The sequence below is a fragment of the Pongo pygmaeus genome, chromosome 4 (genome assembly GCF_028885625.2).
Source record: "Pongo pygmaeus isolate AG05252 chromosome 4, NHGRI_mPonPyg2-v2.0_pri, whole genome shotgun sequence".
Classification (NCBI taxonomy): Eukaryota; Metazoa; Chordata; class Mammalia; order Primates; family Hominidae; genus Pongo; species Pongo pygmaeus.
The window spans coordinates 136,852,603-136,871,392 of record NC_072377.2 but is presented as its reverse complement, the minus strand read 5'-3'; the positions used below and the strand labels follow the sequence as shown (position 1 = coordinate 136,871,392).

At 41.3% G+C, this 18,790-nt stretch overlaps 1 protein-coding gene and 1 long non-coding RNA gene across 2 annotated transcripts in view; one reads left to right on the top strand and one right to left on the bottom strand.

The window, feature by feature from the left end:
* LOC129036753 (uncharacterized) overlaps positions 1–18,790 on the top strand; it is a 58,533-nt gene that overhangs the window by 24,743 nt on the left and 15,000 nt on the right. Inside the window, exons 6-7 of the long non-coding RNA XR_008502641.1 lie at positions 10,092–10,233; positions 12,728–12,849. This is a non-coding gene — a long non-coding RNA (uncharacterized LOC129036753). The remainder of the gene's footprint in view (positions 1–10,091; positions 10,234–12,727; positions 12,850–18,790) is intronic.
* Positions 700–18,790, bottom strand: part of SLC22A4 (solute carrier family 22 member 4) — a 50,100-nt gene continuing 32,009 nt past the window's right edge. Inside the window, exons 5-10 of the mRNA XM_054488307.2 lie at positions 17,649–17,775; positions 13,189–13,283; positions 10,086–10,300; positions 9,019–9,201; positions 4,151–4,286; positions 700–1,130 (exon numbers count right to left, since the gene is read on the bottom strand). Coding sequence (XP_054344282.1) covers positions 1,055–1,130; positions 4,151–4,286; positions 9,019–9,201; positions 10,086–10,300; positions 13,189–13,283; positions 17,649–17,775 — 832 coding nt within the window. The 3' untranslated portion in view covers positions 700–1,054. The remainder of the gene's footprint in view (positions 1,131–4,150; positions 4,287–9,018; positions 9,202–10,085; positions 10,301–13,188; positions 13,284–17,648; positions 17,776–18,790) is intronic.

Here is an 18,790-nt window from a genome sequence, read left to right as displayed (position 1 = left end):
GCTGGAGATCAAGCTCTCTAAAAACTCTTGAACAACAAGATTTGAGGAGCTTCCAGTAAATGCGTCCACAAGCTGGGAGGGCACTGCACCCCAGTTTCACTGGGACAGAAGCTCTTGCACTTGGAATCTTTCCAGACCTAGCCCTACATGCTGCTTCATCTGGCTGTTCATCTGTATCCTTTATAATAAATTGGCAAATGTAAAGGTTTAGCTGAATTTGGTGAGCCTTTCTAGAAAATTGATTGAACCCAAGAAGGGGGCTGTGGAAACCCTGGTTTGTAGTTGGTAGGTCAGAGGTGCATGTGGCTTGGATGTTCGAATGGCATCTGAAGAGGGACAGAGCACACAACCTGTGGGATCTGACACTATCTCCCCGCAGATAGGGTCAGAGCTTAATTCTGTTAGAGAACACCCCATTGGTATCTGCTGGAGAATTGTTTGGTGTGTGAGAAGCCCCCCACCACATCTGGTCACAGAAGTATTGTGGGTTGAGTGTGACAGTAGAGGGTAAAAAATGGTTTGTTTTTTCCTCTAACAGTGATCACTCCCTCTCAAAGGAGTGTGGAAGGTTTTCTGGATAGGAATACTTCATATAATCATTTGGTTCACTTCAGAAACTACTATAATTTTGAATGTGCTGGTTCACTTCCACATGTACAAACACACACACACACACACACACATTGTTGTCACCTAATATTTGCGTTAATACAATGATGTTATTTTTATTTGGATAGTATTTGTATGATTGGAAATGAGTGTTAATCTTTATATGTATTTTACCAGTCCTTGACTAACATGTTTTCAAGACATCTTACCAATCCATTTCATTGAATTAATGAGTAAGGAGACTCTCTAGAAATGGTTGGTTTGTAAAGCAAGGACATTATCTGGAAGAATCATCCAGAGTTTACTGCATGACGAGCATTTCTTAATAGCAAGGTTCATTTTGGTGTCAATCGTTACAGTCAGTCCATTTCAGTGGGAGCAACGAATTTCTCCACAGGGTCTTATTTATCTGTTTTTCACTTCACCAAATGGGGTAGATATTTTTTCAGAATGCAGTTATTAGAACCTTGGGATTTTCTTCTGTCTCCATTGAGTCTCTTGTTTTTTTCCCAGATCTGAACCTGAAAATAAAATAGATGCTAAGGAAAATTAAATATTCAAGACTTTTCTCCTCAAAATGCTCCAAACTGACATTGAAAAATATTTCTCCAATCAATGAACAAGTAACTACTTGAACTCTAATGAGAACCTCATAGTGTAGATCTAATATTTTATGCTTTTAAACATCTGAGGCCACTTTCTTAATTAAACATAGAAGCCAGAATTTAAACTCTTTCACAGTTTTCCCAAGCAAAGGATAGAGAGGGAGGAATGAAATTCTTGGCAATTAAAATTGATACTGAAGTAGTTCTATCATTAGAAGAAAACAACTTATCAAAAATGGGCACTTTTTGCTGCAAATGTTCTGTCAGGGATCAGAATTAATTCACATGCAGAGTTACCTTTATCAAGGCCAGGCACTGGGAAAACTTTATCTTTTATAACCTCAAAATAGCCGTATGAAATATCCCATATAGCAGATGGGAATACTGAGGCTTAGTGAATGTTAAGTGATATGCCCAAATTTTTGCAGTAGATTTGGGATTTAAAGCCAAATCTTTTAAATGTTTGCTGTGGTGTCATAAAAAGATATTGGTCTTTGTCCCTGGCTCCTGACATGCAGAGCCTAAATCTCTTATAATTTCCGGAGTGATAGGGGGTGATAAAAGCTTCTTTTGTTCTAATGAGGCAACCCTTGGCAGGGCCCTTAGATAGCTTCAGGGTGGGGGCTGGTCACCGGAAGACCAAGCCTGGATTAGAAGCCTGGAACCTCTGGGGAGAGGAGAGAGGCTGGGGATAGATTTAATAATCCATCATGCCAACGTGACTAAACCTCCATGAAAACCTCTAAATGATGGGGTTTGGAGAGCTTCCGCGTTGGTGACCACATCCACGTGCCAGGAGGGCAGTGCACCTTAACTCCATAGGGACAGAACCTCTGACTCAGGACCTTTCCAGACCTCTCCATATGTACCTCTTCATCTGGCTGTTCATTTGTATCCCTTGTAAGAAACTGCTAGTGGCCAGTGTTCTGAGTGCTGTGAGTCATTCTAGCAAATAATCAAACCCAAGGAGGGGATTTGTTGGAACCCCAGACTTGGTAGCAAAGTCAGAGAGAAATGTGGGTAACCTGGGGACCTGACATTTGTGAGTGGTGAGTGAAGCAAGGCAGTATTGTGGGACTGAGTCTTTACACCTGTGGAGTCTGATGCTAACTTTAGGTATTGTCAAAACTGAACTGAATTATAGGACACTCAATAGGTGTCAGAATTGGTTTGCGTCAAGAAGAAAAACCTTTGCACAATCTCATAAGCCAAAAAAATGATGTTGAATTGTTTTATTTTTGCATTTTCTTATTAATGTGGACAAATAACTTTTTTCATGTATATATTGGACACTGAAGTGACTTCTTCTGTAAACTGTCTGTTCTTTTCCTTTGTTGGTTTTCCTACTGAATTGTTTGTCTTTTTCTCACTGGTTACTCTGAGCTTTTTGTATATTAAGTATATTAGCATTATGTGTAGGTTTTGTGTAGCAAGTATTTTCTCCTGGCTTATTGACTTTTGTCTCTGTGGGTGGTTTCTTTTTGCCTTGCCAATAATTTAAAAAATGTACAATCAGATATATCAATCTGTTCCTTTATGGTTCTTTGATTTTGTGTTATGCTCAGTAAGATCTTCTCTAAGGTTATAAAAATATTTGTTTCCTCCTGGTACATTTATGATTTTACATTTTTAGGCCTAAATTTTTTAACTGTCTGGATTTTATCTTGATGCGTTTCTTTTTGGAGACGGAGTCTCGCTCTGTCACCCAGACTGGAGTGTAGTGGCGTGATCCCGGCTCACTGCAACATCCACCACCCTGGTTCAAGCGATTCTCCTGCCTCAGCCTCCCGAGAGCTGGGATTACAGGGGTGTGCCACCATGCCTGGCTAATTTTTGTATTTTTAGTAGAGATGGGGTTTCACCATGTTGGACAGGCTGTTCTCGAACTCCTGACCTCAAGCAATCTGCCTCCCTCTATCTCCCTAAGTGCTGGGATTATAGGTGTGAGCCACCGTGCCCAGCCAATGCATTTTTTAAAGAGATAACTTTTTAATTTATTCAAAATGTCTAGCTGAATGTTCTAATACCTTTTACTGAATCACTATTCCCTCTTGACTTTGCTACTTTTTATTACATACTGAATTTTTATATTTTCTTGGGTTTTATCCTGAACTCTATCCTATTCCATTGGTTTCTATTCCTATACCATTATCACATTGTTTTAATTACTATTGCTCAACAATATGCTTTATTACTATTATTATTATTATTATTATTTTTGAGACAGTCTAGCTCTGTTGCCCAGTCTGGAGTGCAGTGGCATGATCTTGGCTCACTGCAACCTCCGCCTCCTGGGTTCAAACAATTCTCCTTCCTCAGCCTCCTGAGTAGCTGGGACTACAGGTGTGTGCCACCACACCCAGCTAATTTTTGTATTTTTAGTAGAGACAGGGTTTCACCATGTTGGCCAGGATGGTCTCGATCTCTTGACCTCGTGATCCGCCTGCCTCAACTTCCCAAAATGTTGGGATTACAGGCATGTGCCACCGTGCCTGGCCTATTATTATTATTATTATTTTGAGACGGAGTTTTGCTCTTGTTGCCCAGGCTGGAGTGCAGTGGTGTGATCTCAGCTCACTGCAACCTCTGCCTCCTGGGTTCAAGCAGTTCTCCTGCCTCAGCCTCCTGAGTAGCTGGGATTACATGTGACTGCCACCACACCCGGCTAATTTTTTGTATTTTTAGTAAAGCTGGGGTTTCACTATGTTGGCCAGGCTGGTCTCAAATTCCTGACCTCAGGTGATCCACCTGCCTCAGCCTCCCAAAGTGCTGGGATTACAGGCGTGAGCCACTGTGCCCAGCCAACAATATGCTTTATTATCTGATAGAGCTAGTCTCTACTTATTACTCTTCTCTTTCAGAACCTTCCTAGCTATTCTTCCATGCTTATTCTCCCTAAGGCATTTTGGTATCATTTTGTTAAAAGTTCTACTTACCATTTCACTTTCTGCATCTGCTCTATGGTTTCTGGAAGAGTCATTCCCAAACTTTCAGGGAAAAAAAGGGTGAGGATTCCAATCAGGACAGTCAGACTACCCATGACGATGTAGGGCAGCATTCTGTTGTAAGCACCTATAAAGCCCGGGACATAAGAACATCAATCAGATACGAGGACTCTCTGGGCACTCTTGAGCATCATTTTGTGAAGTTGGTGAACAGTATAAGAGAATGGATTTAAATCTGAACATTTTCAGAGAAAAAAAAGTAAGCAAAATATCAGTTTCTTTTTGGCAGATGACATTGTGCATGTCTATAATCCTTTTGCATTATCATAAGGCTTTTCATTCTTTCCTGTCAACTGGTAATCCTCTAAGCTACTACTCAGTCATGTGTGACAGATGTTCCTTTGGTAGAGTTCTTTGCCTACCAGAGTTCTCCTCTTAAGGTGGAGGTAATTGGAAATGGGGGATGGGAGGACATCAAGGAGAAGGAGGTTAACCAGGATGTTTCAGGGATAGGTTTTGGCCATGATAAGTCTGGCATGACTCTGCTTTTGCCCAAACTAGTAGGCTGCAGTGAAAAGTTAGGTCCACAGAGCTATGAGACTCAAAAAAAACAAACAAACAAACAAAAAACTAAGTATTATGTTCACTCTAGATTAAATCAGTAAATTATAAGTATCAGGAACATTCTATAAAGGCACTGTGTGCCTGGATTTGGCTTCTTTTTGCAGCACTTACATGTCTTGGGTTAATATGTAATCTCTTTGTGAAGCTTTACTCACACAGGAGAATAACAGATTCTTATCGTGCTTTGTCCCTGTATACATACAGAGCTTACAGAGGAACAGCACACCCATGGATTTCATTTGACCCAAAACATAAGGAAAATACTGTTATTGCAGCTTCTCTGAGGCCTCTATGTCACTAACAGGAGTAGCTGTGTGGAGTAGGAGACTCTTGGACTCCCTATCTTATGTACCAGTGTCTGACCACTGGACCGTCTGAGCGTAGTTTGAAAGTACAGGGAAAGACAAAGGGAAAAATAACACCACACTGTATAATCTGCTATCTCAGGTGTGGCACAGGGCAACTGTGCAGAATATGTTTGTTAGGAAAATGTTTCTCTTTCTCTGTAAGGATTTGGATTATACCTTTCCTGAGAATTCATACATGTTTTCAGGTGTGTGTGTGTGTGTGTGTGTGTGTGTGTATGTGTACATGTGTACCAGTAGGTAACCAATTGCCCAATTGATGAGGTGTGTCTGCATTTCTCACCAGTAGAGTCCTTAATGAGGACCAGGCATGGGGTGTCAGATCCTACATCAGATTGAACATGCTGCTGAAATACCTCTGTAGTGTCATTTCAGATTGACCCTTTGAGTATATAAAAACTAAAATTGTCTTCATTACAAAGATATCATAAAGTGAAAATACAAATGGTAAACTAGAAAAAATATTTACAACATATATACAAGGGGCTAATTTCTTCCATTGCAAAGAGTTTGCACAAGTCAAAAAGAAAAAGATGAATACACCTGTTGCGGGAAGTCAGGGACCCCGAACGGAGGGACTGGCTGAAGCCATGGCAGAAGAACGTGGATTGTGAAGATTTCATGGACATTTATTAGTTCCCCAAATTAATACTTTTATAATTTCTTATGCCTGTCTTTACTGCAATCTCTGAACATAAATTGTGAAGATTTCATGGACACTTATCACTTCCCCAATCAATACCCTTGTGATTTCCTATGCCTGTCTTTACTTTAATCTCTTAATCCCGTCATCTTCATAAACTGAAGAGGATGTATGTCGCCTCAGGACTCTGTGATGATTGCGTTAACTGCACAAATTGTTTGTAGAGCATGTGTGTTTGAACAATATGAAATCTGGGCACCTTGAAAAAAGAATAGGAGGATAACAGCAATGTTCAGGGAACAAGAGAGATAACCTTAAACTCTGATCACCGGTGAGCCAGGAAGAACAGAGCCATATTTCTCTTCTTTCAAAAGCAAATGGGAGAAATATCACTGAATTCTTTTTCTCAGCAAGGAACATCCCTGAGAAAAAGAATGCATCCCTGAGGGTAGGCCTCTAAAATGGCTGCTTTGGGGGCAGCTGTCTTTTACAGTCGCAGCTGTAGGGATGAGATAAGCCTCAGTCTCCTGTAGCGCTCCCAGGCTTGTTAGGACGAGGAAATTCCTGCCTAATAAATTTTGGTCAGACTGGTTGTCTGCTCTCAAACCCTGTTTCCTGATAAGATGTTACCAATGACAATGCGTGCCCAAAACTTCATTAGCAATTTTATTTATTTATTTATTTATTTTATTTATTTATTATTATTATACTTTAAGTTTTAGGGTACATGTGCACAATGTCCAGGTTAGTTACATATGTATACATGTGCCATGCTGGTGCGCTGCACCCACTAACTCATCATCTAGCATTAGGTATATCTCCCAATGCTATCCCTCCCCCTTTTGCCCTGGTCCTGTGGTCCTGTGATCTCGCCCTGCCTCCATTTGCCTTGTGATATTCTGTTACCTTGTGAAGCACGTGATCTCTGTGACCCACACCCTATTCGTACACTCCCTCCCCTTTTGAAATCACTAATAAAAACTTGATGGTTTTACGGCTCAGGGGGCATCACAGAACCTGCCGATACGTGATGTCTCCCCTGGACACCCAGCTTTAAAATTTCTCTCTTTTGTACTCTGTCCCTTTATTTCTCAGACTGGGCGACACTTAGGGAAAATAGAAAAGAACCTATGTGAAATATCGGGGCTGAATTTCGCCCGATATACACCATTAAAGAATGGGCAAAGAAGGCCAGGCACAGTGGCTCATGATCTGTAATCCCAGCACTTTGGGAGGCCAAGGTGGGTGGATCACCTGAGGTCAGGGGTTCGAGACCAGCCTGACCAATATGATGAAACCCCATCTCTACTAAAAATACAAAAAAAAAAAAAGAAAATTAGCCAGACGTGGTGGCATGCACCTGTAGTCCCAGCTACTCAGGAGGTTGAGGCAGAAGAATTGCTTGAACCCAGGCAGTGGAGGTTGCAGTGAGTCAAAATTGCGCCACTACACTCCAGCCTGGGTGACAGAATGAGACTCCATCTCCAAAAAAAAAAAAAAAAGGGCAAAGAACATGAGCAGTCAGTTCACTGAAAAATAAATAAAATGGCCAAAAAATATACAAAAACATGCTCAACCTCATTCATAATTAATAAATAGGAATGAAAGTAACAATGATATCCATTTTTCACATAATTAAAAAATTAGGTAGGCCAGGTGCTGTGGCTCAAGCCTGTAATCCCAGCACTTTGGGAGGTTGAGGCGGGTGGATCACTTGAGCCCAGGAGTTCGAAACCAGCCTGGGCAAACTGGCAAAATCCTGTCTCTACCAGAAAAAAAAAAATTAGCTGGGCTTGATGGTGTGCATGCCTATAGTTCCAGCTAGTTGGGAGTCTGAGGTGGGAGGATCTCTTGAGCCTGGGAGATTGAGGCTGCAGTGAGCTGGGAATCTAGGATCGCACCACTACACTCCAGAGTGAGACCCTGTCTCAAAAAAAAAAAAAAAAAAAAATTAGGTAATCTTTATTGTTGGTGAGATTATTGAAAAAACCACTCTTACTTATTAATAATTAGATTATAATTGGCATAATATGCAGAGTTCAATTTGGGAATATCTATGAAATTTTTTAACGGCACTCTTTGCTCCAGGAATTTTACTTCTATGAATCTACCTGTAAATCCAAATATACATAAGTAAATTCACAAAGGGTGTAGGAGCATAGGAGAATGTTCATCGTAATGTTATTTGTAATAGCAAAAACCTGGAAATGACCTACATGTCCTCCATTCATTGGAGCCTGGTTAAATAAATTATGTGTTTCAGTATAAAAGTAAGATTTTCATTGTGAAAACTTCAAATAGCATAGAATATACTGGAAAAAAGTACAAGTTCACCTCTCCTTTCCCAGGAGGAGCCCTAGAAAACCAACATGAACTGTTTGGTGAGTAGCCCTACAGACATTTTGTTTTGCACAACATCATGTACACACACACATATATATATATATATAATTTTTTAACGGCACTCTTTGCTCCAGGAATTTTACTTCTATGAATCTATCTGTAGATTATACTTATGTATACTTATTTTAAAATGTACTTATATACATTTTTAAAAGGAGGTACCTATTTAAAAAGAAGGTAAAGGAGCAATATGTAACTATTTGGAAGGATATTCTGATACAATGTTAAGTTTAACTAGTTTTAACATATATAACGTTGTGTGTTTATTCTTTTTATTTTTTATTATTTTTATTTATTTTTGAGACAGAGTTTTGCTCTTGTTGCCCAGGTTGGAGTGCAATGGTGCAATCTTGGCTCACTGCAGCCTCTGCCTCCTGGATTCAAGCAATTCTCCTGCCTCAGCCTCCAGAATAGCTGGGATTACAGGCACCTGCCACCACACCTGGCTAATTTTTGTATTTTTAGTAGAGACGGGGTTTCACCATGCTTGCCAGGCTGGTCTTGAACTCCTGGCCTCAGGTGATCCACCCACCTTGGCCTCCCAAAGTGCTGGGATTACAGGCATGAGCCACCATGCCTGGCCTGCTTGTGTGTTTAAAAAATTATATACATACATGTGTATATGATGTTGTGCAAAACAAAATGTCTGTAGCGCTACTCACCAGTTTGTGGTTGGCTTTCTAGAGCTCCTCCTGGGAGAGGAGAGGTGAACTTGTACTTTTTTCCAGTACATTCTATGCTATTTGACATTTTCACAATGAAAATCTTACTTTTATATTGAAAACTAATTTAAAGGAAGAACAAATGCACAAGATGCAGCTCACCGAGGTAAACAAAGTAGGGGGCAATGATGCTGCCCACTCTGGAGGCCATGGATGTGACCCCCACCGCCATGTTCCTGACCAGGGTTGGGTAGAGCTCAGCAGTGAAGACATACAGCATGGAGAAAGCAGAGGTGATCCCAAATTTTCCCAGCATGACCAGACCAATGGATAAGAAGTAATAATCTGGAAAAGAGACCCAGTATAAACAAGGGTGCTTTTAGAAGTGATACTTTCTTATATCAGTTGTTTTTATTGTCCTTTTTGCTTCAGTGGTAGTACTTTTATTAACATAAATATATTCCCAAAATAGCATTTTCTCTCTTCAAATGTCCTAATGTTTGGGCATGGACAAAGATGGAGCTCATGTGAGGGGTGGCTTTGTACTTTGTTCTACTGTTATTCTAGGTCATTAATGCATTCAGTAACCTTTGTCCACTTCTCTTTTGTTTGTTACAACAGTTTCATGGGTAAGCTACTAGCATGTTAATATAGTTAAGTTTTATCTTCAAAGAGGAGGATGAATCCTTTCTATCCTGTTTCTTATTATTAAGAAATATGTATTTCTATTACTATCAATTTATTGACATTTTAATATTATGAGAACATCAGACACAAGGGGAAAATGGAAGCATATATCCTTTTGTGTGCTATTTAACTACTTAAAGATTCAGACCAGAAAACCACTGAATGTATCCTGGAACCGACATGTCCTACTCACTGTAATACTTGAATATACACCCAGGGAAAAGGTTTGAGAGTAGCCAGAAATTAGGAATCATGACTATGAGTTAAAAGGAGATGTTAGGTGAGTCTTTCTGTGAAGGGGATGACTGGGAGAGTTACTCTTCCTCTTTGGTGCTTTCTGCTTCTCTGAGGCTGTCTCTTCTGTTTGGGGTAGTTGTTTTGAACACAGGAAACAACATAAGTAGTGAGCAATCACCTGTCTAACTGACTTATGAATGGCTTATGATGTAAAAGCTGAATAAACATGGAGCAGTGACTCAGAAGCAGCCTAGTCAATATGTGGGTCTTTTCTGGTAAGCTGTTCATCTTGGTTAACTTCTTACCCACAGGTACCAGTTGAATGAAGAGAAGCACACCTCCTCCCCAGAACAGTACTGCAGCTATGATATAACGCCTGGGCAGGGTTCGCAATAGCAGCCAGGCTGTAATGTAAGCTGGAATTTCAATCAAGGCAGAGAGGAAACAGTTCAGGTAAGCATCTCCATGTAAATTAGGAGCATCCAGAGACAGCGCAAAGTAACCCACTGAGGTCAGCATCCTGAAAGAAAATGGTAAAAATGACAAAGGGATAGTGTGAATCGCTCTAAAATTGTATGATGGTCAAGAAATTCTCTATATCTTGCTGTTCTATAAGTAGCCACTACCCTCATTGGCTACTTAAATTTAAATAAATTAAAATTAGATGAAATTACAAATTCAGTTCCTTAGTTACACTAGCCACACTTCAAGTGCTCAATAGCCACGTGTAGCTAGTGGCTACTATATTGAACAACATAGATATGAAACATTTCCATCACTGCAGAAAGTTCTATTGGACATTGCTAGTCTAGATATACCAATATTCAACAATAACTTTTCTCAGCTAGTTGATTTCAAGTTTTCCTATTTCCTGAATAGTTTATACCTCCTTAATCTCTTAGAGCTATTATTTGAGGAAAAATATTAGTTACATCAGTGAACATAAAATCCAGATTTCATTCTTTAACAAAAAAGAGATACAAGGGTCATACTGTGGGATTCACTTAGAATAAATTCTGATTCTCTTTAGGGAAAAGAGTGAATGTCCCCTAATGCTTCAAAGTATCACAGACTGCAGCCTGTATATTCTGTCACTATAGTTAACTTCCATGTAGAAGCTTCTCTGTGGGCCATGCGTGGTGGCTCATGCCTGAAATCCCAGCACTTTGGGAGACCGAGGCAGGCGAATCACCTGAGGTCAGGAGTTTGAGACCAGCCTGGCCAACATGGTAAAACTCTGTCTTTACTTAAAAGACAAAAATTAGCCAGGCATGGTGGTGGCATGTGCCTATAATCCCAGCTACTTGGGAAGCTGAGACAGGAGAATTGCTTGAACCCAGGAGGCGAAGGTTGCAGTGAGCTGAGATCGCACCATTGCACTCCAGCCTGGGTGACAGAGTGAAACTCCATCTCAAAAACAAAAATAAAAACAAAAATAAAATAAAAAAAAAAAGCTTCTCTGTGGAAAAAATAACTATGTAACTGAGTACCCCCATTTTTCTAAGAGATAGTTTATTTTCTCTCTCTCTTCTTTTCTCTTTCCTCCTTTTCCGCACTTTCTACTTAGCTCTTTAGAAGTGCAATTATAGCCTTTTAACCTCCTTTTCACTGGACACTCCATGCAGGGCAAATTCATCTAATTGTGTGCTTAGAAGCTCCAGAGTGGAACTCTCACCCCCCCAGATTTCCTCAAGCAATATCAGTCAATTTCCAACCCAAAGTATGCCTGCTAGAGTTTTTGGCCACCTATACAACCTGTTTCTGCCCATGAAGGCGCCAACTCAACTGCCCAGTAGATAAGGCAGCAAGCTAGCCCTCTGATCCCTCACCTGCTCGCGTCCTCCCCTGCCTTTTAGAAGTGCCTGCTTTCTGCTTCAAAAAGAGGAGTGGTACCCTTCAGGCAGGAAGCTGATGCCTTTCTCCCTAAGCTAGCTTTGGAATAAAAAGTCACTTTCCTTACATCAGACCTTGCTCTTGTTAATTGGACGCTGCAAGCTGTGAGTGACTGCACCTGAGTTTTTGTTACAACTGCACTATGCAGACACCCCTGTGTAGAAATTTGCTTATTATTAACATGACTGAGAAGCAGAGGATATCTGAAAAATGATTTCAGGAACACTGGTGGATCTTTTTACATATACTAGACCCAGATTAGATAATACAAGGACTAATTCATAAACAAAACAAATAATTATGCTCAAGGGATCTTAGTGATTTTCCCATTTAGTAATAGGAGCAGCTTAGATAGAACTAGTGACTAATTTTTTATTAGCTTAGTAGCACCACTGCCCAAGAACATTTGCATCAGGGATATATGCTGAAATGTAAGAACTAAGAAGGCCATGTACCTAGGACACACTTGCTTAATTCAGAGGCATAAGCTCTGTCATTGATCTCTTCTAATTGCCAAGTAGGATGGCCCTTAAAAGTAAACTTAGATTAGCTGCAGCCTAAATCTACCAGTTCTGACGATCATCGTGTGTGTGTGTGTGTGTGTGTGTGTGTGTGTGTGTGTGTATGTGTGTGCTGCCATCATAGAGTAGGAATTTTTTTTCCTTTTCCTTTTTTCTTGGCAGATAAATTATTAAATCTAATCTATAAAACCAATTCAGTATTTCTGTGCCTGAAAGCCACTTGTTAGTTTGCTATTGGCACATGTAAAAAGCTGATCAAGGCTCCAATCCGGGCAATGGGGATCTAGATTATTCTAGCCTCAGTGTTCAATTGCCAGGTCAGCTTCAGGAAGCAGGAGCTGAATTAGCATCTCTGCCTCAGGCACCACGGACATGCTTAGTCTTAATCTCATAATTTTTGGTGGGGAGAGAACCGTTACCCAGGGACATCAATGATCTCAATCCCATAACTTTAGGAGGGGGAAGGGAATGCTTTCCCTTTGGGTCCCAGTACTGCAGACTTAAATACTGTACCTTGTGACTTTTTTTTTTAGATGGAGTCTTGCTCTGCTGCCCAGGCTGGAGTGCAGTAGTGCGATCTAGGCTCACTGGAACCTCCACCTCCTGGGTTCAAGTGATTCTCCTGCCTCAGCCTCCCAAGTAGCTGGGATTACAGGTATGTGCCACCATGCCCAGGTAATTTTTGTATTTTTTGTAGAGACGGGGTTTCACCATGTTGGCTAGATTTGTCTCGAACTCCTGACCTCAGGTGATCTGCCCACCTTGGCCTCCCAAAGTGCTGGGATTACAGGCATGAGCCACTGTGCCCAGTGACATTTTTCAATATCTAGTCCCATGAACTGAATAGAGGCATTTCAAAATAATTTAGAATTTTATAATCTTAATTTTTCCTCAGGAAAACCCAGGCATTGCCATAATGTTCCTCTGAGTTAAAGAAAATCAGTTGCATACTTATGTGCTGGATGTCTGCATTTCCAGGTCACTTATTACTTACCATAGCAGCAAAGACATAATGGTCATTATGGCAATATTCCGAGTCCTGAACAGGTCCAGAATGAAAGCTTTCTGCTGCTTCAGGGGATTTAGCTCCTGTAACCAAAATAATGCAAATAACCATGAAATTAAGAGGTAGTAAGGAAGTATCTTTGGCTATGATGCATGGGGAAAACTTATGCATGCAACTCTCACTTCACCTTGACTATGCTTAGAAGTCTGGGGATTGGAGGCAATAGGGCATCTACATATATGACACTTATTCTGACACTTTAAAATGTTTGTAGCCCATTTTACACAGAAGCCTTTTAAATATATAACACCCCCTTCCCTGTCTCATTATACAAAGCCTGTTGGCTAACATAGCCTTTCTCTGACTGACAGTGAGAGAATGGATGTCATTTACTACAATGATCTGTGATCCTCAGGACTGCCTATCGAAGGGTAGGGCCATGTAGTCCCTTCCTTGAGGCCATGTCTGCTTTTTACACTTCTCTGTTTATTTGTTTATTTGCTTTTTTTTAGATGGAGTCTCGCTCTGTGGCCCAGGCTGAAGTGCAGTGGTGTGATCTCAGCTTACTACAACCTCCACCTCCCAGGTTCAAGCAATTCTTCTGCCTCTCAGCCTCCTGAGTAGCTGGGATTACAGGCGAGCACCACCACATCTGGCTAATTTTTGTATTTTTTGTAGAGACGGGGTTTCACCATGTTGGCCAGGTTGGTCTCAAACTCCTGGCCTCAAGCAATCTGCCCACTTTGGCCTCCCAAAGTGCTGGGATTACCCAGCCTTGCTTTTTACACTTCTCTCGTTGTAGTCTTTTAGCATCAGAACAGAGTTCAGTCTACTGGCGGCCTTGGGCAAGTAACGATCCTCTCTGAACTTCAGCTTACTGCTCTGTAAAATGGGTGTATTAATTGGGAGTTGAGAGATTAAATGAGATCATATATATATATAGCTTGCACAGTGCTTGAACCATGGTAAATGTCCAATAAATTTAAACTATTATTATTATTATTATTACTGTATCATTGAGGAAAAGAGGCTGGCCATCAGCGGTCAGTGACAAATCCTTACTGCTATCAATGGGCTTATACTCTTTTACTTTTATTTATATTTATTTACTTGTTTGTTTTTTGAGAGGGAGTTTCACTCTTGTCGCCCAGGCTGGAGTACAGTGGCGGGATCTCAGCTCACTGCAACCTCCTCCTCCCAGGTTCAAGCAATTCTCCTGCCTCAGCCTCCTGAGTAGCTGGGATTACAGGCACCTGCCACCACACCTGGCTGATTTTTGTATTTTTAGTAGAGATGGGGTTTCGCCATATTGGCCAGGCTGGTCTCAAACTGCTGACTTCAGGTGATCCATCCACCTCAGCTTCCCAAAGTGCTGGGATTACAGGTGTGAGCCACCACGCCCGGCCTATTCTTTTGCTTTTAATTTGCTGATATTAACTTGCCATGAGTTATGAATCAAGGTAACCAAGCTGATTAGAATTGAAACTAACATAAAAGTTATTAGGCTCTGAGGTGGGGAATCTCTCAGGCATGAAGTACCAGGACTTTGTGACTTTGTGGCCCTACAGTGCATGCGCAGTAAGAGACTGATGGAGGAGTTTCTATTATGAAGAAGTGGGAGTGCCAGGCCTGCCTTCACAGCAGGTGCTCTCCAAATGTGAGTGTCCTTCTTTCTAGGAATGATCAGACACTTAAACAGCTCACAGCCACATTGCCTTTTCTCTCCTGCACTATTTGGATTGTAGAGCCCCAGAACATGCCCCCAGCAGAATAACCCTGGTATTATAACAAAGCAAAGCCACTGCATAAACTAGTGGGAACCAGACATCCTCTTGGAGGATTCTGGGGTGGTGCACACAGACAGGACCTGTGGACCAGTCCTGTGCTAACACTTGGTGGTTCCATGGGGCCCTTCTCAAATGCAGGTTGCCAGGTTCCTCCCTGGGCTTGCCTACTTCGACTCTTTTAAACAGAGGCCTGAGAATCTGTATTCTTAAAGCACTTGGGTGATTGTGATGAGCAGCCAGGATTGGAAACCTCAGAACAAGAATATCCTTGTATCCAGTGGTTGTCCCTGGCCTGGGTGGAGCCACCAAAATGTCTTTGGATCAGGTACCAGGAGCAGGTTGAAGGTGCTTCTTCTGAAGCCAAGGATGCTTGAGATTGCTAAGACAATACTCTACTCTATATCTTTTCCTGTCCAAGTTAATGCTACTGCCTCTAACATGAAGTGAAAAATCACAGTTGTTAAGAGCATGTACTTTGGTGCCTGGGAGAACTAGGTCACAAATCCCAGTTTAACATCTGTGTGATCCTGGGCAAGTTACTTAACTTCGCCGTGCCTTCGTTTCTTTTTTAAAAAAAAAAAAATGCATGAGCAATGAGCAGAACACAGTGCCTGGCATTTGGTAGGCTCTTCAATATCATTCTAAATAGGGTGCATTTGCTGGCACAGGGCTCTGCAGATCCTCCTAAAGAGGATCCTACGGGAGGTGAGCAGGGGAGGTGACCAGGCCTCAGGAAAGTGCAAGCCCCCTTTCCCTTAATGGGTTTGTCCAGTTCAGGCTAGATGTGCATCATGGCAGGAAGAAAGAAGGCACTGTCAGGCTGAGAATGATGGCTCACATCTGTAATCCTAGCACTTTGGGAGGCTGAGGCGGGAGGATTGCTTGAGCCCAGGAGTTTGAGACCAGCCTGGGCAACATACTGAAACCCTGTCTCTACAAAAAAAATACAAAAAGTTAGCTGGGTTTGGTGGCAAGTGCCTGTAGTCCCAGCTTGGGAGGTTGAGGTGGGAGGATTGCTTGAGCCCAGAAGGTCAAGGCTACATTGAGCTGTAATTGCACCACTGCACTCCAGCCTGAGCAACACAGTGAGACTCAAATTTTTTTTTAAAGTGTGTATATATATATACACACACACATACACATATATATACACATTTATGTGTGTGTGTGTGTGTGTGTGTGTGTATATATATATATATATATATATAGGCACTGCCAGAACCATGTGTTTTAACACTGAACTATATTCTTATTTGTCCATAACTATATATCTCATATCTATTTTATGATTGCTTTCATCCACGTAGGTAGATCCCTACAACTAGACTGTAAGTTTCACAGATAGGAATCAGGCCACCTAGCTGATAAATACCAATAAACACCTAGCACAGCCCTGAAGGGCAGAAGTGTTAGACACTCCCAATGTTGTTGTTGTTGTTGTTTTATCCATTTAAATTGACTGAGACTTGAAATGGACTTCTTGATTTGAAGGGCAAAGGATTAAGGGATGTTTTGTCCTGGCAGCCCTCTGAGAGCTTGAGTTCATGGCCACTCTAAGCCTCTAGCCATAGCCAGAGTATCTGCTTCTGGAAAAGGTCCTGAAGGCCAGGGATCAGGGAAGCCGTCGGGGTGAGCAGTGGCATGCCCACCGTCCTCTACAGAGTTCTTCTTTCCACACTACATGCTTTGGTGCAGGGCATGTATAATGTTACTGAAGCCACCACAGTCTTTTTTAGGTGTCCTGAGCAGACTCCTACCTATCTCCTAGACAGGAATGCCCTGCCCCATCCTCTCCACTCATTTAAGTGAGTCCTGCTGTCCCTGCCCCATCCTCTCCACTCATTTAAGTGAGTCCTGCTGTCCTCCCTGGCTTGGACCTGCCTCCAGCTGTGGGCCACCCTGCTCTCTTTCTCTGTATTGCTAGCATACAGTGTCTCTCCTTAGATGCTTACCATTTCCTCCCTTATGCCATTCTTTATCTTTTTATCTAATCCTCTTGCCCATCTTAGTTACATTCTATGTTCCTTTAGAATTGGGGCCATGTCTTATTTTTCTTATTTCCTCTAGGAGCCAGCACAGGGCATGGCACACTGCATATCCTCACGAACTGTCAGGAGGTGTGGCTGCTTCCACAGAATATCAGCTTTTCCTTGCGGCCACCAGCTTTCAAGGGTGAATCCTCAAGCCTGTGCTTTCAGGCCTTAAGGTTCTAGACGTGACACAGAGCAAGACTAAAGACTTGCATAGCTTCCTCAGCAGTCTGTGGTAAGATTCAGGGTACATGGAGAACCCAGGGTGGACTAGCCCTGAAACATATTTTTCCACTTAATCTGGACACTTAAAAATCATCAGTACATAGCTGTGTCAGTGGTTTGGAGCAATGCCAATAGAAAGTTCATGATAAACTTGCAAAATAAAGGGAACTAATATTTAATGAACGCTTGCTATTTGCTAAGCAGTTTACATATATTGTTGCATTTAATTCTTATAAACAGCCCTTTAAGGTGGATTTTATCTTAGAATTTAATCATGATTGTGTTCCTAAGGCCTAGTGCAATGCCTGGTACATAGTGGGCACTTAACAAATATTGAATTAAGTTAAATTCCATAAAATCAAGAATGCATAGCTGATCTCAAGAGGAAACATCTGCAAATGCTTACCTCCACAGAATCAAATATCACTGCTGGTACAGCTATGTTGTTCATTTTTGCAGCTTTTTGAATGATATCTTCAGCCTCTCTAAATCTTCTCTGGGATATCAGCCATCGGGGAGATTCAGGAATGAACCTATAATATTTAATAATTTTTCACAACAGCAGGGTTGGATACTATTAAATCTGAGTTTCCCCCAAATAGTTTTAATTTTGTAAAATTCTAGTTTGTCTTTTTAAAGGGAGTCCACATAAGATTTCTATTGGAGCATAGGAATAAATAAAAGCACCTTCAAGTTTCAAACTTCTGATCAAATTATAAGACCGATCATCAGTTGTGCTTGGGACCAGGACCAGACCATAAGGGGTGACATTAACTATGGACATGTTTGAGCCAGGGCTCTGGAGAAGTTCATCGAAAACTTATAGGTAGTGTGGCTCATAAAAGAAACATAGCTACTAGACTATAAGTTCCCCTAGAGAAGAGACTGTCTTTGCAGTGGGTCCATCCTAAGGAGAATTGCTGCTGTCCCAGCTGGTGATGTTCACAGTTTATTGGGAAAAGGATGGCCAGGGCACCTGTGTTCTTGATCTTTTCCTTTAGTCAAAAGAGAAAGTGAGGGCACTGACACCCGCCTGTGTGGGGTCCCCATGGCTTTCAACAGATTCCCAGATCAGCGAGTGCCCAAACCAGTTTTTGGGAGATGAGCCCCAATGTTTTGTCTTTTTATTAATGTCTAAAAGCTTATTGTTTTAAATTACATAGTCTATTCCCATTTATAGCTGATGCTCAAACACAGTTGCAAAAAATAGGACTTCTATTCTTTCTAAATTTTTATTTCTCAAAATCTTTTAGCCATCCTCCTCTCAGCTCTCATTTTCCTTACCTATTGTCAGTACAGATGGTCCCTAACTTATGACGGTTCGACTTATGATTTTTCTACTATAGGAGAAAAATGATATGCATTGAGTAGAAACCTTACTTTGAGTACTCATACATACAGCCATTCTGTTGTTCACTTTCAGTGCAGTATTTAATAAATTACATGAAATATTCAACACTTAATTATAAAATAGGTCTTGTGTTAGAAAATTTTGCCCAATTGTAGGCTAATGTAAGTGTTCTGAGCATGTTTAAGGTAGGTCAGGCT